This window comes from Schistocerca gregaria, chromosome 2 (assembly GCF_023897955.1).
Source record: "Schistocerca gregaria isolate iqSchGreg1 chromosome 2, iqSchGreg1.2, whole genome shotgun sequence".
Lineage (NCBI taxonomy): Eukaryota > Metazoa > Arthropoda > Insecta > Orthoptera > Acrididae > Schistocerca > Schistocerca gregaria.
In genome coordinates, this window is record NC_064921.1 from 948,905,630 (window position 1) to 948,928,811 (window position 23,182).

General features: G+C 37.7%; 1 protein-coding gene across 2 annotated transcripts in view; it reads right to left on the reverse strand.

The window, feature by feature from the left end:
* Nucleotides 1-3,027: 3,027 nt before the first annotated feature.
* Nucleotides 3,028-23,182, reverse strand: part of LOC126335418 (zinc finger protein 432-like) — a 75,933-nt gene continuing 55,778 nt past the window's right edge. The window contains exon 3 of one of the 2 annotated variants that reach the window (XM_049998694.1): nucleotides 3,028-4,454. In XM_049998694.1, coding sequence (XP_049854651.1) covers nucleotides 3,946-4,454 — 509 coding nt within the window. In that variant the 3' untranslated portion in view covers nucleotides 3,028-3,945. Of the gene's footprint in view, nucleotides 4,455-18,541; nucleotides 21,362-23,182 lie in introns of those variants that run through there. The other variant, XM_049998695.1, reaches the window with a different exon arrangement.

Below are 23,182 nucleotides of genomic sequence, written 5' to 3' on the forward strand. Positions count from 1 at the left end.
AATGGGAGTTTACCAGGACACCAATATTTCTTTATCTGATTTATGGTCAAATTTATTGGGAAGAGCGATTTATAGAGGAGCTATGGGTAAGACAAGAGCATATCAGCTACTGAAAATTCTTCACTTTGATGATAAAGGCACCAGGCCAGAAAGACGGGTACATGACAAATTTGCACCGCTGCGTGAAGTATTTGAAGTATTGAATGAGATATTCCCATGGTATTTCAGAAGTGGACCTGACAAGACAATTGATGAAATGTTGTGTCTCTTCATAGGTTGTTGTCCTTTCAAAGTTTTCCTCAGTGACAAAACTGGAAAATATGGAATATTAGTCAGAATGCTTCGTAATGCAACTGAACAATACATAATAAAAATTAAGTGTATGCTGGAAAAGACAGTAGACCTGCCAGTGAATGAGGACCTCTTGAGATTGTGAAGAGACTGGTGGAGCCAATAAAGAATAGAGGCTACAATGTCAGAACTGACCGCTTCTACGCTTCTGTGAAGTTGGCGGACATTCTCTATAAAGACTACAAACTTACATTGGTTGGGACACTCAAATCAAATAGAAAACATGTACCGCAGGAACTTAAGATGACAGCAGGCAGAGAGCTGTATTCCTCCAAATTCGCATTCACAGACCTATCTTTTAAGAAGCCGCCAGTAACAATTGTCTCTTACATCACAAAGGAAAAACCAAAGAAAAATCTGTTGATGTTGTCTACACAACATCGCAATGCAGGAGTAGAAGTTGATACACCAAAAAAGAAAACACACATAAACCTGTACTATAATCCCACTAAGGGAGGAGTGGATGCCATAGATCAAATGGTTAGGACATACTCTACAAAAAGGGGTACGAGAAGATGGCCACTGTCAACGTTCTACAGCCTACTTGATATAGCTGCACTTAACTCATACATCCTGTTCAAGACGAATGCGCCTGAATGGAATGAAGGGAAACCAAACGACAGAAAACTTTATCTCCATGAATTACGCCATGAACTTTTGAAACTATATGTACAAGAGTGAGCCATGGATTTGAAAGGACTCCAGTTGCCTATTATTTGTGCGATGGGAGAGATCCTAGGAAAGAAACTAGAGGTAAACAAAATTGCTGCAAATGAAGAACCAACTAGGAAAGCAAGGTGCTACATATGCTTTAAGAATGCAAGTAACCAGAGAGCAAGAGACATCATCACAAAAACCAAGTGAACATGTGGAAGTTGTGAGCGCCATCTGTGCGAGTCATTCAGAATAAACCATTTTGTGTGCAGGAGGTAAATGTCATCAATAAGTGAAAATATTCGCTCAAAGTGAAAAGTGTTTTCTGAGAGTTTTCAGTGTACAATACCATGTATTTTAGCAAGTGTTTTCATTTCTGTTTTTGAAACTTTCTCTCAAAGACAAAGCTGTATTATTCAATTAATAGATCAAAGAGCACATAGAAACTTCAGACAGCCTTTGCTTTCGATTACAAACCTTCTTATCTTGTTTACACAAACTTTCATTGACCAAGATTTGACCATTCTTGGTTGTTATATTCACCCTATGAGTGATAAAAAATTAAGCTTTCAATTATGTTGTCACTATTTCCTGTTAAAGTAATATCTCAATGGAAACAGAATTACATAAAATAAATACATATTACAACAAATTACAAGATTTACAACTTGTTGTAATACGGGCAAAATTTGTCCTTAGTTGGTGCTCCGTGTAACCTAAAATACCTTGGTGTTTCTAGGGTTTAAGAATTATCTATATAATATACTTAAACTAGATCATATCATTATCTGAAATAGTAATTCTTATTTTATAACAATAAATCTATTGAGGTATCCTGCTAATAGGAGATCACATGGACAATGTTTCAGGATTGTTACACGTTACCAAAGAAACATATCGTGATCTAATAGAACTGGTGGTGTTCTGTGACATTCTTCACAGACTCTCTCTTCTGGCAGCGAATTTATTGTTTTGTCAATCCCATTTGTGTTTTGTACAAGTAAAAAGAAAAACATTATCACTATGAAATATAAAAAAAAAACCATGATTTATTTTTAATAACTGCACTTACGTGTATGTTCCATTAACTATATTTTTGTTGACTGAATGATTGTTGGAAGTAATACACAAGGCGGTTTAATAAAGAGACAAAAGTTGAAACATAAAGTATTTGAATGGTAAAAAATATCTCAGGGTGTTCCACCAGGCTCCATATTAGGCCCAGTCCTGAAGATCAGGATCTGTGATCATACCCTCAATGACTTAGAAACTTGGTTTCAGCTAAATCAGTTGAATCTACACATGTCTAAGACTCATGTGATGCAGTTCAAAACCAAACAGCCAAAATGTGAGCAAGTTGTACATAACAACCAAGATATAGAAGAAGCTGACTCAATCAAATTCTTAGGTTTAAATGTATATAAAAACTTGTACTGGTACATTGAATACCTGGCAAGCAAACTGAGCAGCTTTGCATTTGCAATGCAAATATTATCAACATAACTGACATGGATACACAAAAAGTAGCATATAAAAGCTACGCCAAATCCATTATTAGGTATGGTTTTGTTTTTTGGGGTAACTTGACAAACATAGTGTGGATACTAAAACTACAGAAAAAAATCATTCAAAATATGTGCACTGCAAATCACAAAGAACCATGTCGACCATTAGTTAGAAAACTTAAAATACTTACTCTGCCATCCTATTATATTTTTGTACACCAGACATGAATTATTTGAGGAAACAATTTTGTCCATTCACATGATACTAGAAACAAAGAAAATTTTACACTCCCCACCCATTGCCTCAGACTATATGCCCAGGGACCTCAAGACATGTGAATGAAAATTTGTAATAAATTAAAAGGGAATAAGTTGATGCAGATGAATTTAGGTTTACTTAACAGAAAGCTATATGAGGTACTGACATTGAAGTGTTATTACTCAGTGGATGAATTCATGCAGGACAAACTGGAAATTTGAGCTGGATACGATGTGTTGCATATTCCAAGAAATATCGTCATAGTGTTATTTATTATTTATTTAAAAAAAATCACTGTAACTGTATTATAAATTTTTGACATGTCTTCTGTACACAAACCAAATGTATGTCATGAGATGAATAAAACACAATTCACACTGACTTATTAATCTTTATAATTTACTCAAGTTCATTCAAAATAAAAACAGAAAATCCATAAACAATATTATTCCTAAAACCCTGTGTGACATATGACTAGAATCATAGATGAACAGAATTTTGTCGTGGGAGTTACATAGAGGTTATATTCTGAAAAATGGTCTTAATATCCCATTAGTTTCTAAATTTCATAATCTGATTTGACAACTATACTAAAAAACTGAAAACTAGCATTCAAACAAATAAGACACATAGGGCCAAATTTTTAAAAGTATTTTTTAATTCTTTTACGGAAAACTAAAGAACGGTCATTCAATGCACGTTATAAATTACAACAGCATATTTCAATAAACACTGAAACTGTGAACTTTCAAACTTTAAAACTGCTCCCCTGAAAAAAAATCTAGGAAATGGAGTTAATCCCTCCTTCCCCTGAGGTCTTCAAATGAAATACCAAAAACTTTGTGATCAGTAATATGAAAGCTACAATGCCTGTAAGGCATATTTATAAGCCCAAGTTCAAGATTCTGCTCATCTGTAAATATAAAATTCAACTCAGATGATTGTACCACACAGTAAACATGCCAACGTCTCTCACGATACTGGCAAGAATGTTGGTCCCTTATTATCTGTAAGGTACGTCAACTGAAAGTAAATCAATATTTCTGGAACAAAAAGTGAGAATTACAATGAAAGGTTACAAGGCGAAGCTAATACTTGTCTGTCTTTCTTGGTTCTACTACGTAAAAAAATTTTCACGTTACACTAGAAGCATGTACAGGTATATCTCACACATCCTTAAAAGTAAGTATCCCTCACAGACTCTAGAAATGACATATCCCTTGCCGCCGAACTTATATTTTCATGACACACAGCACTTCTTCCTGTTGGAGTTGAAGTGATCATGTTGTCCTCATGGTTGGACCTTTGTATTTCTTCTGTCATCCAAGCACCAGATGTTGACTGTTGCTGATGTGTCTTAAGGTGCTGCTTGAGACTTTCTCTCCATCGAAAACTTCGACCACAGGTAGTGCATGACAAGTTCCTCTCATCTAAGTGAATCTTCATGTGCTTCTTTACACTGTCTGGGTATGCATAGGATTTACCACACAGCTGACACAAATACGGCCGTTCTCCAGTGTGCTGGCGCATGTGTACTCTCAAGTGACCTGCGTGATAGAAACATTTTCCACAAGTGGGACATTTCAGCATCCGTTCACCACTATGTAGAGTTTTCTGATGCTTGTTGAATGTAGAAGCATCACTGAATGACTTTCCACAGGTAGCACATAAGAATGGTTTCTCACCTGCAATAAAAAAATGTTTAAAGTAGCAGACACTAATTGGAAGAAGAAACTAAAAAACGTAACTTCACATTATTTGATACTGTAGTCTACAAATGAACTGGCAAAAGGAAAGCAATCAACAGTGTTAAGCAATACTCTTTTCCCTGCAGCTTCCCCCATGCATGTATTTGACACGAGTATTGCATACATCTCCTCCTCCCCAGTGTCTCAGGTCAACTCCCCTCCTCTCCCTCTCTCTGTCCATCTCTTCCTACCACCTCCTACTCAGCATCTCTGTCCATCTTCTCATCATTCTTCCCCTCTGTACCCAACTCCTCTTCCCCTCATGTCTCTGCCAATCTCCTCCTTCCCCTCTCTCCCTGTTCATCACCTCCTCTGTCCCTCTCAACCCCCTCCCCCACCCCACACCCATCCGAATGTGTAGCTCCTGCAACACAGGCTGATAAAGCTGGCCTATACTACTCCAACACATCAAATCTGTCATCCAGGGCTGCCTACACAAGAGGGGCTTAAAAACTGTGCCCCTGATATGTAAGCTGTCCTACAAAGCAGTTCGATGAGGAAGACCAATACTATTCCCAAATAACATGCCTGTCGTGCAGGATGCTTACACAGCAAGGGCTGAAAAAACACTTATTTGCCTGTATTTCTGCTGCTATTGAAACCAAAAAATGCTGATAATAATGAAGTTTGCTGTCTGGGCGTAGAATTTGGCTGAAACCAATAAGCTCAGTTAAAAGAGACATAAAAACAATAACTTCACATTTTCAAAAATGGCTACAGCTTGGGAGACCAGAGATTTTTCCAATGGACACAAAAATAGAAATGAGAACATACTGAAAGTTTCTGGAAAACATGAAAAACCACTGGTCAAGAAAGTTACGTTGACATCACTTCAACACATCCTATTTCAATATGTGCCAGACGTTTCTCAGACTGATTAATTAAGTTTCTACCTGTTAGTCCACTGTAAAATTTGATACTATCATCACATGAGATTTTATATATTCCTGATGTCGAGGAAACAAGAGTACAAGAAGAAGAAACTAAAATCCCAATTTTCTCAAATTCAAGAATACACAAAATCTCATGCAATGGACAAACAGATAGGGACAATTATGTTCAAAGAACACACTCTAAATTGTGAAAGTAATCAATCTATCTTTTACCTGCACTTATGCAACCATAAACATAAACCAGAATGAATAGAAAATACAATGAAAATGCTACAGTTTACCCAAAGAACTATAATGAAACTCCTGAAATAACTTGAGATTTGTACCCACACAGACACTTATCCAGACGAAATTGTTGATGAAAATTGGAACTAAAACACAAACAATATTTAGAAAACTTTATTGACTTCCTAAAGGAGAAAGGGTGAGTTTCAGTGGTTCATGACACCAGGAAATAAATAAAAAACAGCAGAACTCTCAACACAAATTATATATGTACATGATACATGAAAACATATAGTGATACAATCTATGTAATGTAAACTTATTGTAAACACATACACATCAGTGGAGTGGGTCATGAGTGAAGTTAGCTTTCCTATCAAACAAATGTAGGTACAAATAAAAAGTGAGGACCATTCATAAAGTTCTGACAAATTCCAACAACCAAGGACACTAAATGACATCTCAAATGTAAAGCTAATTGTTGCTAACATACGTGTAAGCCATACTTAATAATTTTAAACAAAAAACTGTACCATTATTAATATGGTAGGATTACTTGAAATGGGCATAATAGCTGAAACCACTCGTCTTATGTACATAATGAGCTAATAAAATCAGTGTGCAGCACAAAATGGAAAATTCATACTAAATCATTCATAGAAATAGTAGTGTTCACCTTATTAAACTGTAGTTGTCCAGGTAACCAAACTTCCAATATGCTGGAATAGCTGTGGATCAGCAACTTCTGTAAATCATTACAACAAAAAAACAGTTTAAAGTTGCAAATTTTACTTTTTTTATTCACTTGATGACTAGTTTTGGGCTGAGACCAAATTTCACATCATTGCAACATAGTCAAAAACGGTACTTCCGAAGATGTGAAAACCATGTCAAAAATGTGCAACAAACAGTTATCTGTATGCGCTGTAACTGTTCATTGCACATTACAGACATGGTTTTCATGTCTTTGGAAATACCATTTTTGACTATGTTACAATGATTTGACAATCAGTCTCAGCCTGAAACTAGTCATGGAGTGAATAAAAAAGTAAAAATTGCAACTCTAGACTGGTTCTTGTTGTACAAACTATAATTTTAATGTGAAATAATTTATCTTTGCCGAATTCGTTAGTTACAAGACTGGAGTTAAGGCAGTTAAAGTTGTGATAAGTGTTGGCTGAGAGAACAGGAAGGAAAGGTTTAGCTCCCTAATTGGAAAGATTTTCTTTCCTTGTGCACTGTGGCATCTTTCCTTTGCAAATGTTTATCAGTTTAAATGATTGTGATGAGTATATCATGGAAGAATAGCAATCACCATAAGTCAAATACAACTGCCCAAGCACAATTTTAGTTTTTCTGACTGACTTTGAAGTGGTGAAAGATGATTCCATGGAACAGCTTCCAGTTCAGTTCTAAGAAATATATGCCCTCCAAGGACTTTTTGGTAGGAAGGATGTGGCATGATATCTTGGATGGAGAGTCACTGTCAGATGTAGAAGTAACTTCAGGTGTGCTGCAGGGAAGTGAGTTGCAGACAATACTAATAGTTATCTATTGCAGATGATGCAACTGAATTGGTAGACTTTTGAAGATGGATGTAAGCTGTATAAATATGCAGTCAATCTTGATAGGATTTCAAAGTGCTGCAAACATTGGCAACTTGGTTTACATGTTAAGAAATGTAAAAATATGCACTTCACAAAACAAAAAATGTAGTATCCTGTAACATCAATGAGTCACTGCTGGAATCAGCCAAGTCATAAAATTACCTTGGTGTAATACTTTGAAAGGATATGAAATGGAATGAACACACATGCTCAGTCATGGGTAAACCTGGTGGTAGACTTTGGTTTATTCGCAGAATACCGGGGAAGTGCAATCAGTCTACAAAGGAGATTCCTCACAAATAACTTGTATGACCAGTTCTAGAATATTGCTCAAGTGTTTGAGATCTGTACCAAATAGGACTAACAGGGGAAATTGAATGTATATAGACAATGGCAGCAGGAATTGTCACAGGTTTGTTTGATTCACTGGAGTGTGTCACAAAGGTACTGAAGGAACTGAACTAGTAGACTCTTGAAGATGGATGTAAACTATACCAAGAAAGCTTAGTTTCAAGACCCAGCTTTAAATGATGACTCTAGGAATATACTACAATCCCTTACATAATCACTCCCACAGGGTTTGTGAGGATAAGATTAGAATAATTACTGCATGCACAGAGGCATTCATACACAATTATTCCCACACTTCACATGTGAATGGAACAGGAAGGAAAGCTAACAATTATGCAATGGAATGTACGTTCTGCCATGCACCTCATGGTGGTTTGCAGAGTGTAGACACAGACAAGGGCAACTATCAACAATGGAGTTAACGATTGGACCAGGACTGTGTTATTCTTAAAGCCTTCATCAATGTAACCCCCCCCCCCCATACTACAGTTGAGTCTCATGTAACGTAAGACACAATATGGCATCTTACTAGAAATGCCTGTTACAACAACATGACATCAAATTTAGTCAAATGAACTGCAGATTCTATGAGGAGGAAAGAATCAGAAGTGCTGCAGGTTTTAACTTAGGAAACCCATAGGAGGATTCTTTGGGACAAAAAGTAAAATATCCAATGTGCATCTTTCCAGGCATCCAAATTTTGATTTCCATTAAAATATAAAAATTAATAGGCTCTATGAATATCAGAAATTATTAAATGCTAAGCTCAAGTGTACATGTGGGTTCTAGGACCAATTCATCAATCTTCAACAAATTTATACTTCAATCTACTCATAATAAAACATTGTTGAAATACTCCATAATAAAGATTTTTCCTATGTGACATGAGGCCACCTGAGGATTACACATTAATGGGCCGAAGTTGATATAGTGAATAAATAAATTTAATAATAGTGCAAGCAAAAAGATGTTGTACCTTCTAAAATATTGCGAGACTGTGGGCAAGAACAGAAACAGTATTTACCATTTAATGTTCTCCTTTCCCACACAACACTCATAGCCTCTTGGTCAGCAACAACAATGGAATGTCCAGAAACGTGCCCAAGAGCTTGTCAACATGTAATGGGCTACTTAGCAAGAAATCAAAAAGAGAGAGATGACTATTAATAAAAATGGAAACTGTGAATTGACCTCACTAGTACAGGTCCAGCTTACAGTTGCTGACCACACATTCAGGTAGGTAATGTAAACTGCTTTCCAATGAACTGCTCAGGCCTGGCAAACTGTGTGTAAGTAATATTTTGATTTACACATAAAAACATTTAGACAAATCCTGATTAATCTGACTGTAATCAAGAATCAACAAAACCAAAAGACAGAAGGAAATACAAGTAAGAGAGGGGTGAGAGTGAGTAAGATGGGCAAAATGCTTCACTCAGAAAGCAGCTGGAGGCCCCTGGGCATGTTATGCAGTGGACCTGTGTTTCGCCACCCTCTGTTACTACAAGAAAACTAGCCAAGCGGCCAAACTGATAAAATCTCAGGAAATATAACTACAATGGCTAGGCATTAAAACACTGACAAATTAAAAAGAATAAAAAGATGGTAAGGGCGAGAACTATGCCGTTCCACTGAGAATGAGCAGGCATGTGCCCCCTGGGTACGGGCCGGTGAAACGGCACGCCTCCAATCCCTCAAACAGCTGACGAGGCTAAATCAGCCTGCCTCAGAGAAAGGAATAGATACTGTCTTCATGAACAAAATGTAAAACCAGATCAGCCACTTTTGTGTCATCCACTAACACCAAAGGCAGTGAGTTTAACATTTTACCATAAGGTAGCCAAATTAGGGCACTCCATTAGATTGTGTTCATCAGACAGGCATCCCACCGGTAGTGGGGTGGATTCTCATGTCATAAGGTGTCACCATGGGAAAGCCAAATGGGTCCAATGCGAAGCCGACAGAGAACGGTGGATTCCCTGTGAGAAACATGAAGGGAAGACTGCCACGTGATCTTGGTCCCCTGATTGAGAACACTTGGCTAGTGCAAGAATGAACATAACTAAAGGTTTGACTGATGACCACCAATTCTGCAATGAATATACAGCACTGATTCTCCAGGCATCATAGTTCACTGAACCTCGATTGTGTGTAGGCAAAAGCAGTTGTTCTGTCAAGCAATCAGTGTACACCTTTTCTGAACCTCGAAAAGCATCAATGACGTTCAGGAACAGGTGGCAAAAAACCATGGGGCCAACAGTCTTTCTGTCCAAACGATATGTTGAAACATATCCAAGGATATGGTACACACAAGGGGGGATAGGTGATTGCTCCCTGACAAGAGGCAACAGTGGAGGAAGGTGGTGTTCAGAGCAGAGACACTATGCGAACAGCAATTTTGACTCCAGTTCTGGGCCTCTGTTGTGGAAGGTGGAACACAGTACCAGCAAACAGATCATAGTAATTTGAATGCTAAAGGGAGCAGCTACTGTGTATTGAACAACTGAGAATTGGTTGTTGGCACCTGGTCTGTAGTGGGTAGATCCAAGCATCCACGTGTAGGCTGTTCGCAGGGCTAGTCCGAAAGGCACCTGTTGCAAGTTGGACCCACAACAGTTTATCAGGTCCACCATCCTCAATGTCAATGGCTATGCCAAGCCAAAAGGCAGTCTTCCATAATCTAAACAGGACAGGATCAGAGCTTTGTAAAGCTGCAGAAGTGTAGAGTGATCTGTGTCCCAACTGGTGTTACTGAGGCAGCAAAGGGTACTAAGGTGTGACCAGCACTTTTGCTTAAAAGGTGAAGATGGGGAAACCACATCAACCATGCATCAAAGACAAGTCCCGTAAAACCTCCACCACTTTAGCAACTGACCGTCAATGTAAGAGTTCTTTTTGTGGATGGACAGTATGACGGAGGCATAAGTGTGTGACATGTGTCTTGGCAGCCAGAAACTGAAAGCCATAGCTGAGAGCCCAGGACTGCATCTCTTGTATGCCACTCTGCAGTAGGAATTCAACAACACCCACAGTGAGGAGCAACAGTACAAGCAAAAACTGTCAGAATACATGGAGGGTGACACTCTAGACCCCACACCTGCAGCTAGATCATTGATACTACTAGAAAAAGGGGAAAACTCAATATAGAGTCCTGCAGGACCCCATTCTCTTGTGAGTGGGGAATACTGTGGGAAGCATCAACTTCAACCTTGAAAGTACAGTATGATAAGTTCTGGACAAAAATTGGAAGCACACCCTGGAGACCCCACTCATGTAAGGTAAGGAGTATGTGGTGTTAACTTTGTAAGTCTAAGACGACAGCAATAAGAAGCAGTCTGGATAGCAGACTCGAGGCAGACCGAATTGTCAGCAACAGAATGGCCTCGGCAAAAACTGCCCTGTGATAGAGCCAAAAGGACTCGATACTCAAGGTACCAACACAGCTGCCGGTGCACTATAAGCTCGAGAAACTTGCAGAGAACGTTTGTGAGACTAACTGGGCTGTCCACCACAAAGGTGCTGGAGAACCCATATGCAATCTCTTAATGGTCACAGCGATTTCAGAGGTCCACCAAGGTATGGTCTTCAGACAGTTGGAGTCTGAGGAACAATGTATCACTAAGTCAGCTGCCAATAGAATGGCTGCGGCTGTACTCTGGATGGCCACACTGATACCTTCATGTGGCGGGGCACTAAGGATGACAGCAGAAGTGAAGATATCCCTGTAAGCACAGTGGAGAGCCCATGTGACTGATGCTGAGGGAAGGAAGGACAATCAGCAAGTGGCCACTGCCACATAGTTCATCACAGACACTCCAATGGACAGAGGGGAGAAGTCCAGTGCTGCAAGTGGTAAGATCAATGGCCAAATAGAGCCATATGCCACACTGAAGTATGCAGAGGCATCAGTATTCAAGAAACCAAAATCTAGCTTGAAACATAACCATCTTTCGTAGCTAACAAACTCGATACTTAACTTGCAGTTTCTCAGAGTTCTTCACTGCAATTATCTCAACCTGAAAGAAAGTGTTGGGCTCCTTGTAATGTCACGATTGATTAGTCAGGTTAATCAAATCTAGTGAATTATGTGGCTAAAATGAAAATATACTAAATAAATTGTTTATTCACAACACAAAGATGACTTAACGCTGACCCAACAAAATATGAAGCAATACTAGCCATTCCATGGCTGCTGCCATTGATCCTTATACTTCTAATGATAAGCGCATATAAATACCGGCATTGTTTGAAACAGTAATTCTGTAGTTTACAATTAAAAGTAGATTGGTTTTATTAAACAAGTTACATAATTTGTATTTACAATTTGTAACAATCTTTTCAGAAAATGTAAGCAATATGCCAAAGTAATACAGTTATCATTGCCAAAATACACGAAATACCTTTCCACGGTAAGTTCTGGTTTAGAAATGTTTATAATTTTCTAAATATTGGTTTGAGTCAGATACTAACAAAAATTCTGGATCCTTACACACAGTTAAACACGATTACTATCAGGTTTCTTCGTATGAGTTTTGTCAATACAAATTTTATCATTCCTTTACATTTTTATACATAATTTTTGATTGAAACCATTTTAATAAATTTCGTCATTTTTATGTTCCATGTATCTCCATTCAGTCAAATAATATTGTTACAATGTGTACTAATTTAGTTATATAGCTTTGTGTACACATCGCGAGATAGTATCAGGTAGTTCGATATTTTCTATACTGCACTCTTCATTTTGTGTCATCCCATTCTGTTACCCTCCAAAGTACTGCACATAAGAACTATGGATGAGAGTTTGCGGTAGTATGCATGAACTCCAACAGGAGTACATTATACAATAAATTTGATACTGGTGTCTGTGTTGCGAATTGATGGTTAGTATTACTGTACTATCGTAGACGATTGGTACTGCTAAAGCTGTTGCCTCAACATTCCTGTGGGAATCACGAGTGGGGCTTTGAACATCGTCGCCACTGAAAAACCTCCAGGCTGTTGACCAATGAAAAATGCCAGGATGGCGTTATAAGTGGCAGGTGCCAGAGCGCATCTGCTAGTCAAGATCACTTCTATGTTGCTAGTTTGTGCCAAATGTTACATCAGGTTGTTGATAGCTAGCTCTACTGGCAAACATTCAGTGTACTTTCATGTCAGGCCCCTGCCTATAACTAGCCGTGTCTGCTAGACGTCGTCAACACTGCAGCATTTCTTCATCCACAACATGAGTATAATATATTTATTTAAAGTGCACTTGTGTCTACTAATCTTTTGCTTGTCTATCCAGATTTCTATGGTGACAGATCGTTTGGTCATCTCCCACCCATTTATCTTAGGCAGCAAGGTCACCTTCCACCCATTTATCTTCAGCAGTGAGGATACATTTGAGTCCTCGTGACACAACTGTTACTGACTTACAGCATAACAGTTCTCAACCAAGCTTATAACATAAACATATTATGCAAAGAACAATTTAAAGAAGTATATACACAATATTTTTACACAAATAATTAAACATAACTTAATTTTACAAATATGTTTCTTCCATGTCTTTTCTCTCCTCCATAGAATCATTAGTAGAATGGAAATTTTTATTCAACATGCCATCAGCAGGCACCTACTTCTTCTTGAGCCTCTTCAGTGTTTTGTTTTCTGAAACAACACACACATCTATTACCAATCGATACAACTACAGATTAAAGAAATTTTTTTTTAGCTAATTATACAATGTAATCCTCCCTAAACTCAATTCTGGTATTTTGTCTACTTATCCAGTAGTAAGTAAAGTATAGTACTCCAGGTAAATTTATATGATTGTTTTCTGCATCATCTGTTTTCCATATCTGTGATATGGTAATGTCTTCCACATGAAAATCATCAGGAAAACCATGTACTCATATTTTTAATAATTATTTTGTCACCTTCAAAAGATGTAAATTTCATTTCCTCTTAATGAGATGTACTAAACTTAAGTTATAGGCAATGATTTCCAAACAGTATTTTATAACAAATATGGTTCACTAAGAATAGTGTTACAGTATAATCATCATTACTATTGTTTTAAATTCATTGTTTACAGATAAGATACATAACATTTCATATGTATGGTCAAACTCATGAGTATCAGTGTAAAATTCTACCATATTTCAACAAGTGTTAACTTATGTTAGCGCTACTTTCATAAAGGTGTAGATCATTTGTCATATCCTCCATACAGCTTCGCAACTGTAATGAAACTGCTGTCTCCAAGTTTAAAGCGCTTCATATTTATTTCATTTATTTTTATCTGACGATGAACTACTGTTTCAAATATTGAAATTTATTCCTGAAACTAGCTGACAAAGCCAGCATTGCCTGTGTTTCCATTTTGCCAATTTTCACTGGAAATGAAAACAAAAAATGAACTGTGTTTGTAGTGTAGAACTGAAAAAAATTAATTTCCATGAATTCATGAAAACGCCTTTGAAATTATTGTGGTTCATCTGGCCACATTGTGATTTTGTTAACAACACTATGGCCATGCCTGTTCATAGCTCTTTTAACAGCTATTGCTTTTGCCTACTGAAAGTTGTTAAAAGTTCTGCCAGGTTCAGGGACTTCCTTAAGTTGATTCGACTGTATGATTGTCTTAATAGTAAAGAATAAAAGTATTAAAACATTTTAGCATGATGTACGAGTTTTTCATGCATCTCAGTGTTTCTGAGATCATATCTCCTGATGTATAATAGATAGGTGGTTCTTACTCCCACAGTGACTGTTGCTTGACAGTAAGGGACAAGTGTACCACATTTGATTGAAATTGGTCCAGTGGTTTAGGAGGAGATGTGGAACATACACACACCCATTTCTATAATCCCACGGATCCAACCTAACTGTAATAGGTACAAATGCACTACCTAAAGTAACATACAAAAATTTGCGCTGGACTGCGACTTCAAGCCAGGCATCCCACTTATCATAAGTGGTTGCCTTATGACTAAGGCTATCTGAGCATGCTGCCCAGACCAACTCAAACTTCCACATGTCACATACCTATCTATTTCTTCTCACTGATTATTAATTCATTTACCTATACTCATACATATCGTGATTCCTGTGCAGATTTTTAGAATCAAGACCATCGGAGGTCATAGTGTATCACTGCCATTTTCATCACAGGTCCATCTTCACATTTCTATATAATGTAACAAATTACAGTTTCAAATACTGAAATTTATCCCTGAAATTCAACTTAACTATCATAGGTATAGATGAACTACCTAAACCGATATATGAAAATTAGTGCTAGACTAGGACTTGAACATGGATTTCACAAAAATGGCAACTACAGTCTATGACCTTTCACTGCCTTGATTCTAAAACCATGCACAGGTATCAGGAGATAAGTGAGTATGGGTAAATGAATTAATAATCTATGAGAAGAAATAGATAGATCTCTGACATACAGAAGTTTGGGTAGGTCTGAGGAGCGTGTTCAAATAGCCTAAGTGGTTAGGTGACTGGTTGCAGTAAGCAGACGAAACCCAGGTTTGAGTCAAAGTCGGGCACAAATTTTCATATGCTGCTGATGGTACATGTCTATACCAATGAAAAGAATAAATTTCTTTCAGTTGTTTGAAACCGAAATTAGTGAGGCTGAGTGAGAACTAATAAGAGAAAAACTTTCACAAAATCTTTGACACATATGAATGTGTTATTCATTCGCAGATTGATATATTTCACTTCAAGACGTACTTATAATAAGTTTCACAATAAGTAGTAACATGTGTATTCTTATAGCTTAATGATTATGTAGTCAACTGTGTTTTGTAAAATAAGTAAATCATTATTTATATTAAGGTATGAGCTGTGAGAAAGGCCAAAAGTAACAAGGACTGACCTCAGCCCAGATAAGACAATCATTCTAATTGATGTACCACCATGTGTATAAAGAAAGTTCATACACATACTTGTTCTTACTATGTAATATTTACGATTTTATAATCCTCCTCCATTCAGTATAAGTATGTTCTCATGCAAATTGTAAACCAACAGGGTATTAGTGTATTTTCACTGTGTATCAGTGGTATAGCAGTTTCAAAGCATACAGCACTTACAACATGAGCAATAACTGTAGTATGTTCATACAGTACGTTCCATAATTTTATGTAAGTATATAAGTATCTGTGTTCGATTAATATGTAATTTGTGTAGGTGTACAATCATAAGCATCAAAGTGTTAACAGTACTGAGCACTTCTTACAAAATGTGTTTAGAAGTAATGAAGATATTAGCTGAATAAATGTCAAATTAATTCTCAAGTTCTTTCTTTGTGTACAATCCATGAAGATAGTGGGTATGTATAATATATTTCAATGTGTTTATTAATCACAAACTCTTCTCCCCAATTCTATTCAATACCTCATCAGTTATGTGATATATCCATCTAATCTTCAGCATTCTCCTGTAGCACCACATTTCAAAAGCTTCTATTCTCTTTTTCTCTAAACTATTGATCATCCATGTTTCTCTTCCATACATGGCTACACTCCCTAAAAATACTTTCAGAAACGACTACATGACACTTAAATCTATACTCGACGTTAACAAATTTCACTTATTCAAAAATGCTTTCCTTGCCATTGCCAGTCTACATTTTATATCCTCTCTACTTCGACCATCGTCAGTTATTTTGCTCCCCAAATATCAAAACTCCTTTACTACTTTAAGTGTCTCATTTCCTAATCTAATTCCCTCAGCTTCACCCGACTTAATTTGACTACATTCCATTATCCTCGTTTTGCTTTTGTTGATGTTCATCTTATATCCTTCTTTCAAGACACTGTCCATTCCGTTCAACTCCTCTTCCAGGTCCTTTGCTGTCTCTGACAGAATTACAATGTCATCGGCGAACCTCAAAGTTTTTATTTCTTCTCCATGGAATTTAATACCTACTCCGAACTTTTCTTTTGTTTCCTTTACTGCTTGCTCAATACACAGATTAAATAACATCGGGGAAAGGCTACAACTTTGTCTCACTCCTTTTCCAACTACTGCTTCCCTTTCATGCCCCTCGACTCTTATAACTGCCATCTGGTTTCTGTAAAAATTGTAAATAGCCTTTCGCTCCCTGTATTTTACCCCTGCCACCTTTAGAATTTGAAAGAGAGTATTCCAGTCAACACTGTCAAAAGCTTTCTCTATGTCTACAAATGCTAGAAACGTAGGTTTGCCTCACGTGTTCCAATATTTCTACGGAATCCAAACTGATCTTCCCTGAGGTCGGCTTCTACCAGTTTTTCCATTTGTCTGTAAAGAATTCGTGTTAGTATTTTGCAGCTGTGACTTATTAAACTGATAGTTCAGTAATTTTCACGTCTGTCAACACTTGCTTTCTTTGGGATTGGAATTATTATATTCTTCTTGAAGTCTGAGGGTATTTCGCCTGTCTCATACATCTTGCTCACCAGATGGTACAAGTTTTGTGAGGATTGGCTCTCACAAGGCTGTCAGTAGTTCTAATGGAATGTTGTCTACTTCCGGGGCCTTGTTTTGACTCAGGTCTTTCAGTGCTCTGTCAAACTCTTCACGCAGTATCGTATCTCCCATTTCATCTTCATCTACATTCTCTTCCATTTCCATAATATTGTACTCAAGTACATCGCCCTTGTATAGACCCTCTATATACTCCTTCGATCTTTCTGCTTTCCCTTCTTTGCTTAGAACTGGGTTTCCATCTGAGCTCTTGATATTCATACAAGTAGCTCTCTTTTCACCGAAGGTCTCTTTAATTTTCCTTTAGGCAGTATCTATCTTACCCCTAGTGAGATGAGCCTCTACATCCTTACATTTGTCCTCTAGCCATCCCTACTTAGCCATTTTGCACTTCCTGTTGATCTGATTTTTGAGGCGTTTGTATTCCTTTTTGCCTGCTTCATTTACTGCATTTTTATATTTTCTCCTTTCAACAATTAAATTCAATATTTCTTCTGTTACCCAAGGATTTCTACTAGCCCACATCTTTTTACCTACTTGATCCTCTGCTGCCTTCACTACTTCATCCCACACAGCTACCCAATCTTCTTCTACTGTATTTATTTCCCCCATCCCTGTCAGTTGTTCCCTTATGCTCTCCCTGAAACTCCGTACAACCTCTGGTTTAGTCAGTTTATCCAGGTCCCATCTCCTTAAATTCCCACCTTTTTGCAGTTTCTTCAGTTTTAATCTACAGTTCATAACCAATAGATTGTGGTCAGAGTCCACATCTGCCCCTAGAAATGTCTTACAATTTAAAACCTGGTTCCTAAATATCTGTCTCACCATTATATAATCTATCTGAAACCTTCTAGTATTCAAGGATTCTTCCATGTATACAACCTTCTTTCATGATTCTTGAACCAAGTGTTAGCTATGATTAAGTTATACTCTGTGAAAAATTATACCAGACGGCTTCCCCAATCCACATTCACCTACTATGTTTCCTTCTCTCCCTTTTCCCACTCTCGAATTCCAGTCACCCATGATCTCCGCCCGGAGATCCGAATGGGGGATTATTTTACCTCCGGAATATTTTATCCAAGAGGAAGCCATCATCATTTAACCGTACATTAAAGCTGCATGCCCTCGGGAAAAATTACGGCTGTAGTCTCCCCTTGCTTTCTGCCATTCGCAGTACCAGTACAGCAAGGCCGTTTTGGTTAGTGTTACAAGGCTAGATCAGTCAATCATCCAGACTGTTGGCCCTGCAACTACTGAAAAGACTGCTGCCCCTCTTCAGGAACCACATGTTTGTCTGACCTCTGAACAGATACCCCTCCGTTGTGGTCGCACCTACGGTACGGCCATCTGTATCGCTGAGGCACGCAAGCCTCCCCACCAACGGCAAGGTCCATGGTTCATGGGGGGAGGATGTCCTATTAAGATGTGAAAACGTATACTAACAACATTTAATGAGTTCATAATGTCCTATTATAAACTCATTAAATGTTGTTATACGTTTTCACATTCCTATCAGACACACAGTACAAACCTACATCTTATTACCTAGCACAAATATTTACTATATAACGTAACGGATCATCACACACCACAGTGCAGAATAAAATTCCGTAACACACAGCAACCTCATCATAATTATTATCTTCAAAATACTATAATACATCCTACATTTCATCAATATCTTATCAAACAGTGAAGAAAATCTCTACATGTCATCATCACAGCACGTACATAATCCTATCTCATCATGTCATCTTAATACACTTAAACAACTTCTCATATTTCACCATAAATGCAAAACCTACTGTCTCCACATTATAAGATACATCACAGTGTATCAACACTCTACATCATCCATCACTTGTTCACCACTTACAAAAATGACAACTTCATACACTGAGATCATAAAGTTATGGGATAGCGATATGCACAAATACAAATGGTAGTATCGTATACACAAGTTATAACATGGCAGTTCATTGGTGGAGCTGTTATTTGTACTTGGGTAATGTTTCCGACTTGATTATGGCCACACTACGGAAGTTAACAGACTTTGAATGTGGAATGATAGCTGGAGCTAGGCGCACTGTACATTTCATTTCAGAAATTGTTAAGGAATTCAGCATTCTTAGCTCCACAATGTCAACGGTATGTTAAGTATACCAAATTTCAGGCATACCTCTCACCATGGACAATGCAGTGGCTGATGGCCTTAGCTTAAGGACTGAGATCAGTGACGTTTGCTATGGGCTATGGTAGAAGACGACCAACGTGAGTGCCTTTGCTAACAGTACAACATCGCTGAAGCATCTCTCCTGGGCTCGTGATCATACCAGTTGGACTCAAGACGACTGAAAAACCATAAACTGATCAGATGAGCCCTGATTTCATTTAGTAAGAGATGATGGTAGGGTTTGAGGGTGGCACATATCTCACAAAGCCATGGGCCCAGGTTGTCAAGAAGGCACTTGGCAAGGTGGTGGTGGTTTCGCAATGGAGTGTGCTGTGTTTACATGAAATAGACTGGGACCTCTGGTCCATCTGAGACGATCAATGACTGAAAATGATTATGTCTGGCCACTTGGAGACCATTTGTAGCCATTCACTGATGGAATTTTTATGGATGACAATGCGCCGTGTCACAAGTTACAACAGTTCACAAATGGCCTCAACAACATTCTGGACAATTTGCGTGAATGATTTGGCCACACATCGAAGATTTATGGAGCATATTCCAGAGATCGGTTCATGCTCAAAATCCTGCACTGACAATATTTTTGCAATTATGGACGGCTGTATAGACGACCCTCTGGTGCTGTCTACAGGGAACTTGCAAGGACATATTGAGTCCTTGACACTGAGCTGCTACACTACACTTGGCAAAAGGAGGTGTGACATGATATTAAGAGGTATCCCATGATTTTTGTTACCTCAGTGTAATTCTCACCTGTTTTAGCTTTCAAATATTACATATGTGATCTAACAAATAATCTCCTCACGCTACTCCTCTTTTATAGTTAAAAGTGCTTGATATAACAAACAGGCGTTCTGTAGGTTTGAAATTTTCAGCTTAATATTTACTCCTCATAACAAATCATTATCAATGTTCTCCCTATATTCAACTGCTGACCATAGATCTTGAAAGAGATAATAGAAACCTTACAAGCCTGACTTCCTTCATTTTCAGTTACAAATAAAGTACAAATCTTCCCCAAGTAATTCCAAATTTTGTGTTTATGGAACTTCTTTGGGGACCAAACAGCACAGTAAAAACTACTTCTCAAACACAGCCAAAATGTGCCCTCTGAAAATGCAAGACAACTCCTCCGCTACACAAGCATATCAGTATGAAATACCTGTAGCGTAACCATGGTTCAAAATTTCTCTGCCTTAACCAACTGAATCCAAATTTCATTTAGAGAACCACACATGCTGTTATCGACAGATAATAAATGTACTTCACATGATTACTGCTGTGTAACTACATTTGAAATACTCCAGGTTTATGTACACCCAACAGCTACTGAAGAAGGATATCATGACAGAAGTAATTTCAAGGTTTTTACTTCAGTTTCTGTTAATACTTTCATAGCCTGTGGGTTTCATTTATTATATGCATAAAGCTTGCTTGCAAAACTAAATTTTCTACAGTTTACAAGCAGTTTTAACATTATTTATCTGATCTAATTTTACTTTTACAACAATGATTTTTACAGGACCTAACCATGCATCAGATCTGCTGTAAGTTCCTTTCTTAGTTTTGCAGTCAAATTATTCAGCTTCATGATCTCATTTCTTACAATTGTCACTTCATTGTTCTTACTATCAATTTTAACAGCCAAACACACATGAGAAATATTGTTTCACAGGTCACATGACCTTAACATACTGCCTATCATTATGGAACAAAACAGAAAAAAATTTGAAAGTACTTAACTTTGTTTGTAGTCCACCACGTAGATACTACACGTAATTAATTGCCACCCACTCTGTTCGTCATCCTCCTTGCCTACCCCTCTGCTTCACTTCTGGTCCCTATTGTTGTCAGTGCTGTACATATTTGCAATTTGGAGTCATATTAATTTTGAATATAGTTTTTGTGATGTGATGGCACCTGAAACTTAGAAATTATTAACAAGACTGACCTGACAGTTTTCAACATATTCAAACTAAATCCACCAAATTAAAATGTAACCACTTTTCATGATTACTGAACTCTGAACTTAACTTGTAGTTTCTCGAAGTCTGTAAACTGAGGTGTGTATCTCTTCGCTCCTATTATCTCCACCTGAAAGAAAGTCTTGGGCTCCTCGTAATGCCAGGATTGTCTCGTCAGGTTAATTAAATCTAGTGAACGTGTCACCAAAATAAAACAGTACTCAATAAATTGTTTGTTCGCACCACAAAGATGACATAACACTGACCCAACAAAATATGAGACAATACTAGCCATTCCAGGGCTGCTGCCACTGGTCTTTATATTTCTAACAATTATTGGAAATACAAATACATTCATTGCTTGAAGCAGTAATTTTGAAATTTACAGTTAAAAGTTGATTGGTTAACTTACACAATTTGTGAACTTTGGATTTACAATTTTTTTGCAACATTTTCAGAATAATTAACATGTCACAATAATACAGTTATCGTCACCAAAGTACGTGAAATACCTTTCCACAACAATGTTTCACTGAGAAATGTTTATGACGTTTTAAATACAGATTTGATACTAACATATATACTGGATCTTTAAAAATAGTTGAACAATAATTACTATCAGGTTTTCCTGTATGAATTTTGTAAATTCAAGTTTTAATGTTTGTTTACATTTTTTATACCTATTTTGGGACTAAAACAATATTTCCATCATTATATTCTGGGTACCTCAATTTCATTATTTCAGTTAACTAATACCGTTAAAATGTGTGCTAATTCACTTGCAAAGCTTTGTCTATATATTGCGAGATTCCATCAGGTATTTCGATATGGTCTGTATTGTATTCTTCTTTATGTCAACCGATTCTGTTACTTAAGCTCTATGAGCAAATTTTTTATAAATGGCCAATTGTTGTGGTTCAATCCCACAAAAGGTTATATGGATACTGAACTCATCCAGCATTAGGAAGGTAGCTGTGATATCAGTGCAGAAAATGTGATCTGACACAATTCACTATGGGTTGGGAATAAACATTACAGACAGTAAAATCCATAGACGTCTTCACATGAACAGTAACAGTCTCCAGAGATGTATCAAGTGGCACGTGTTTGCTGTACAGTTCAGAATGTACATGTAAGCTCTGTGCGACATTCTTTCATAGTCACTGTGATTCTTAAAATAGCCCCAATAGCCATGGAGGGAAGCGGTTCGCATTGCTGGAAACCAAGTTTCCTGGAGGGCAATGCAAAAAGCACAGGAAATGCATAAAAATGTTGAAGCTCAGCCAGGTGGTGGAGGAGAACCACTACAGTTCCACTAGAACAGAGGTTCTCAACCTAAAGGTAATTACCATCTGAGGAGTAAAATTAAGTTTTCTGAGGGGTAAAATGAAATTTTTTGAGGGGTGAAAACTAGGCAATCCAATTACGTTTCTATCAATTGTTTTCAAAAGATCATTATTACTACCACTGTTCCGTACAACTCCTGTGCCTTATCTTTCCAGTATCCCACTCCCTCCCAAAGTCCTACCGTCCGGCCACGGAGGAGCATTCCCCTTGTAACTCATACCACCTACGACTGGAGCTACTGAATTACATTCTCTGCCAGGATTTTGACTACCTTTCAGCATGCCCTGAAATGAGAAATGTCCTGATCACTATCCTTCCCACCACTCCCACAGTGCATTCCGCCATCCACCGAACCTACACAGTATACTCGTCCATCCCTACCCAACCCCTTATCTCATGACTCATAGCCCTGTAATAGACCTTGATGCAAGACCTGTCCCATACATCCACCACCTATTCCAGTCCGGTCACGAATATCACCTATCCCATCAAAGGCAGGACTACCTGTGAAACCAGTCACGTTATCTACAAGCTAAGCTGCAACCACTGTGCTGCATTCTATGTGGGCAAGACAACCAACAAGCTGCCTGTTCACATGAATGGG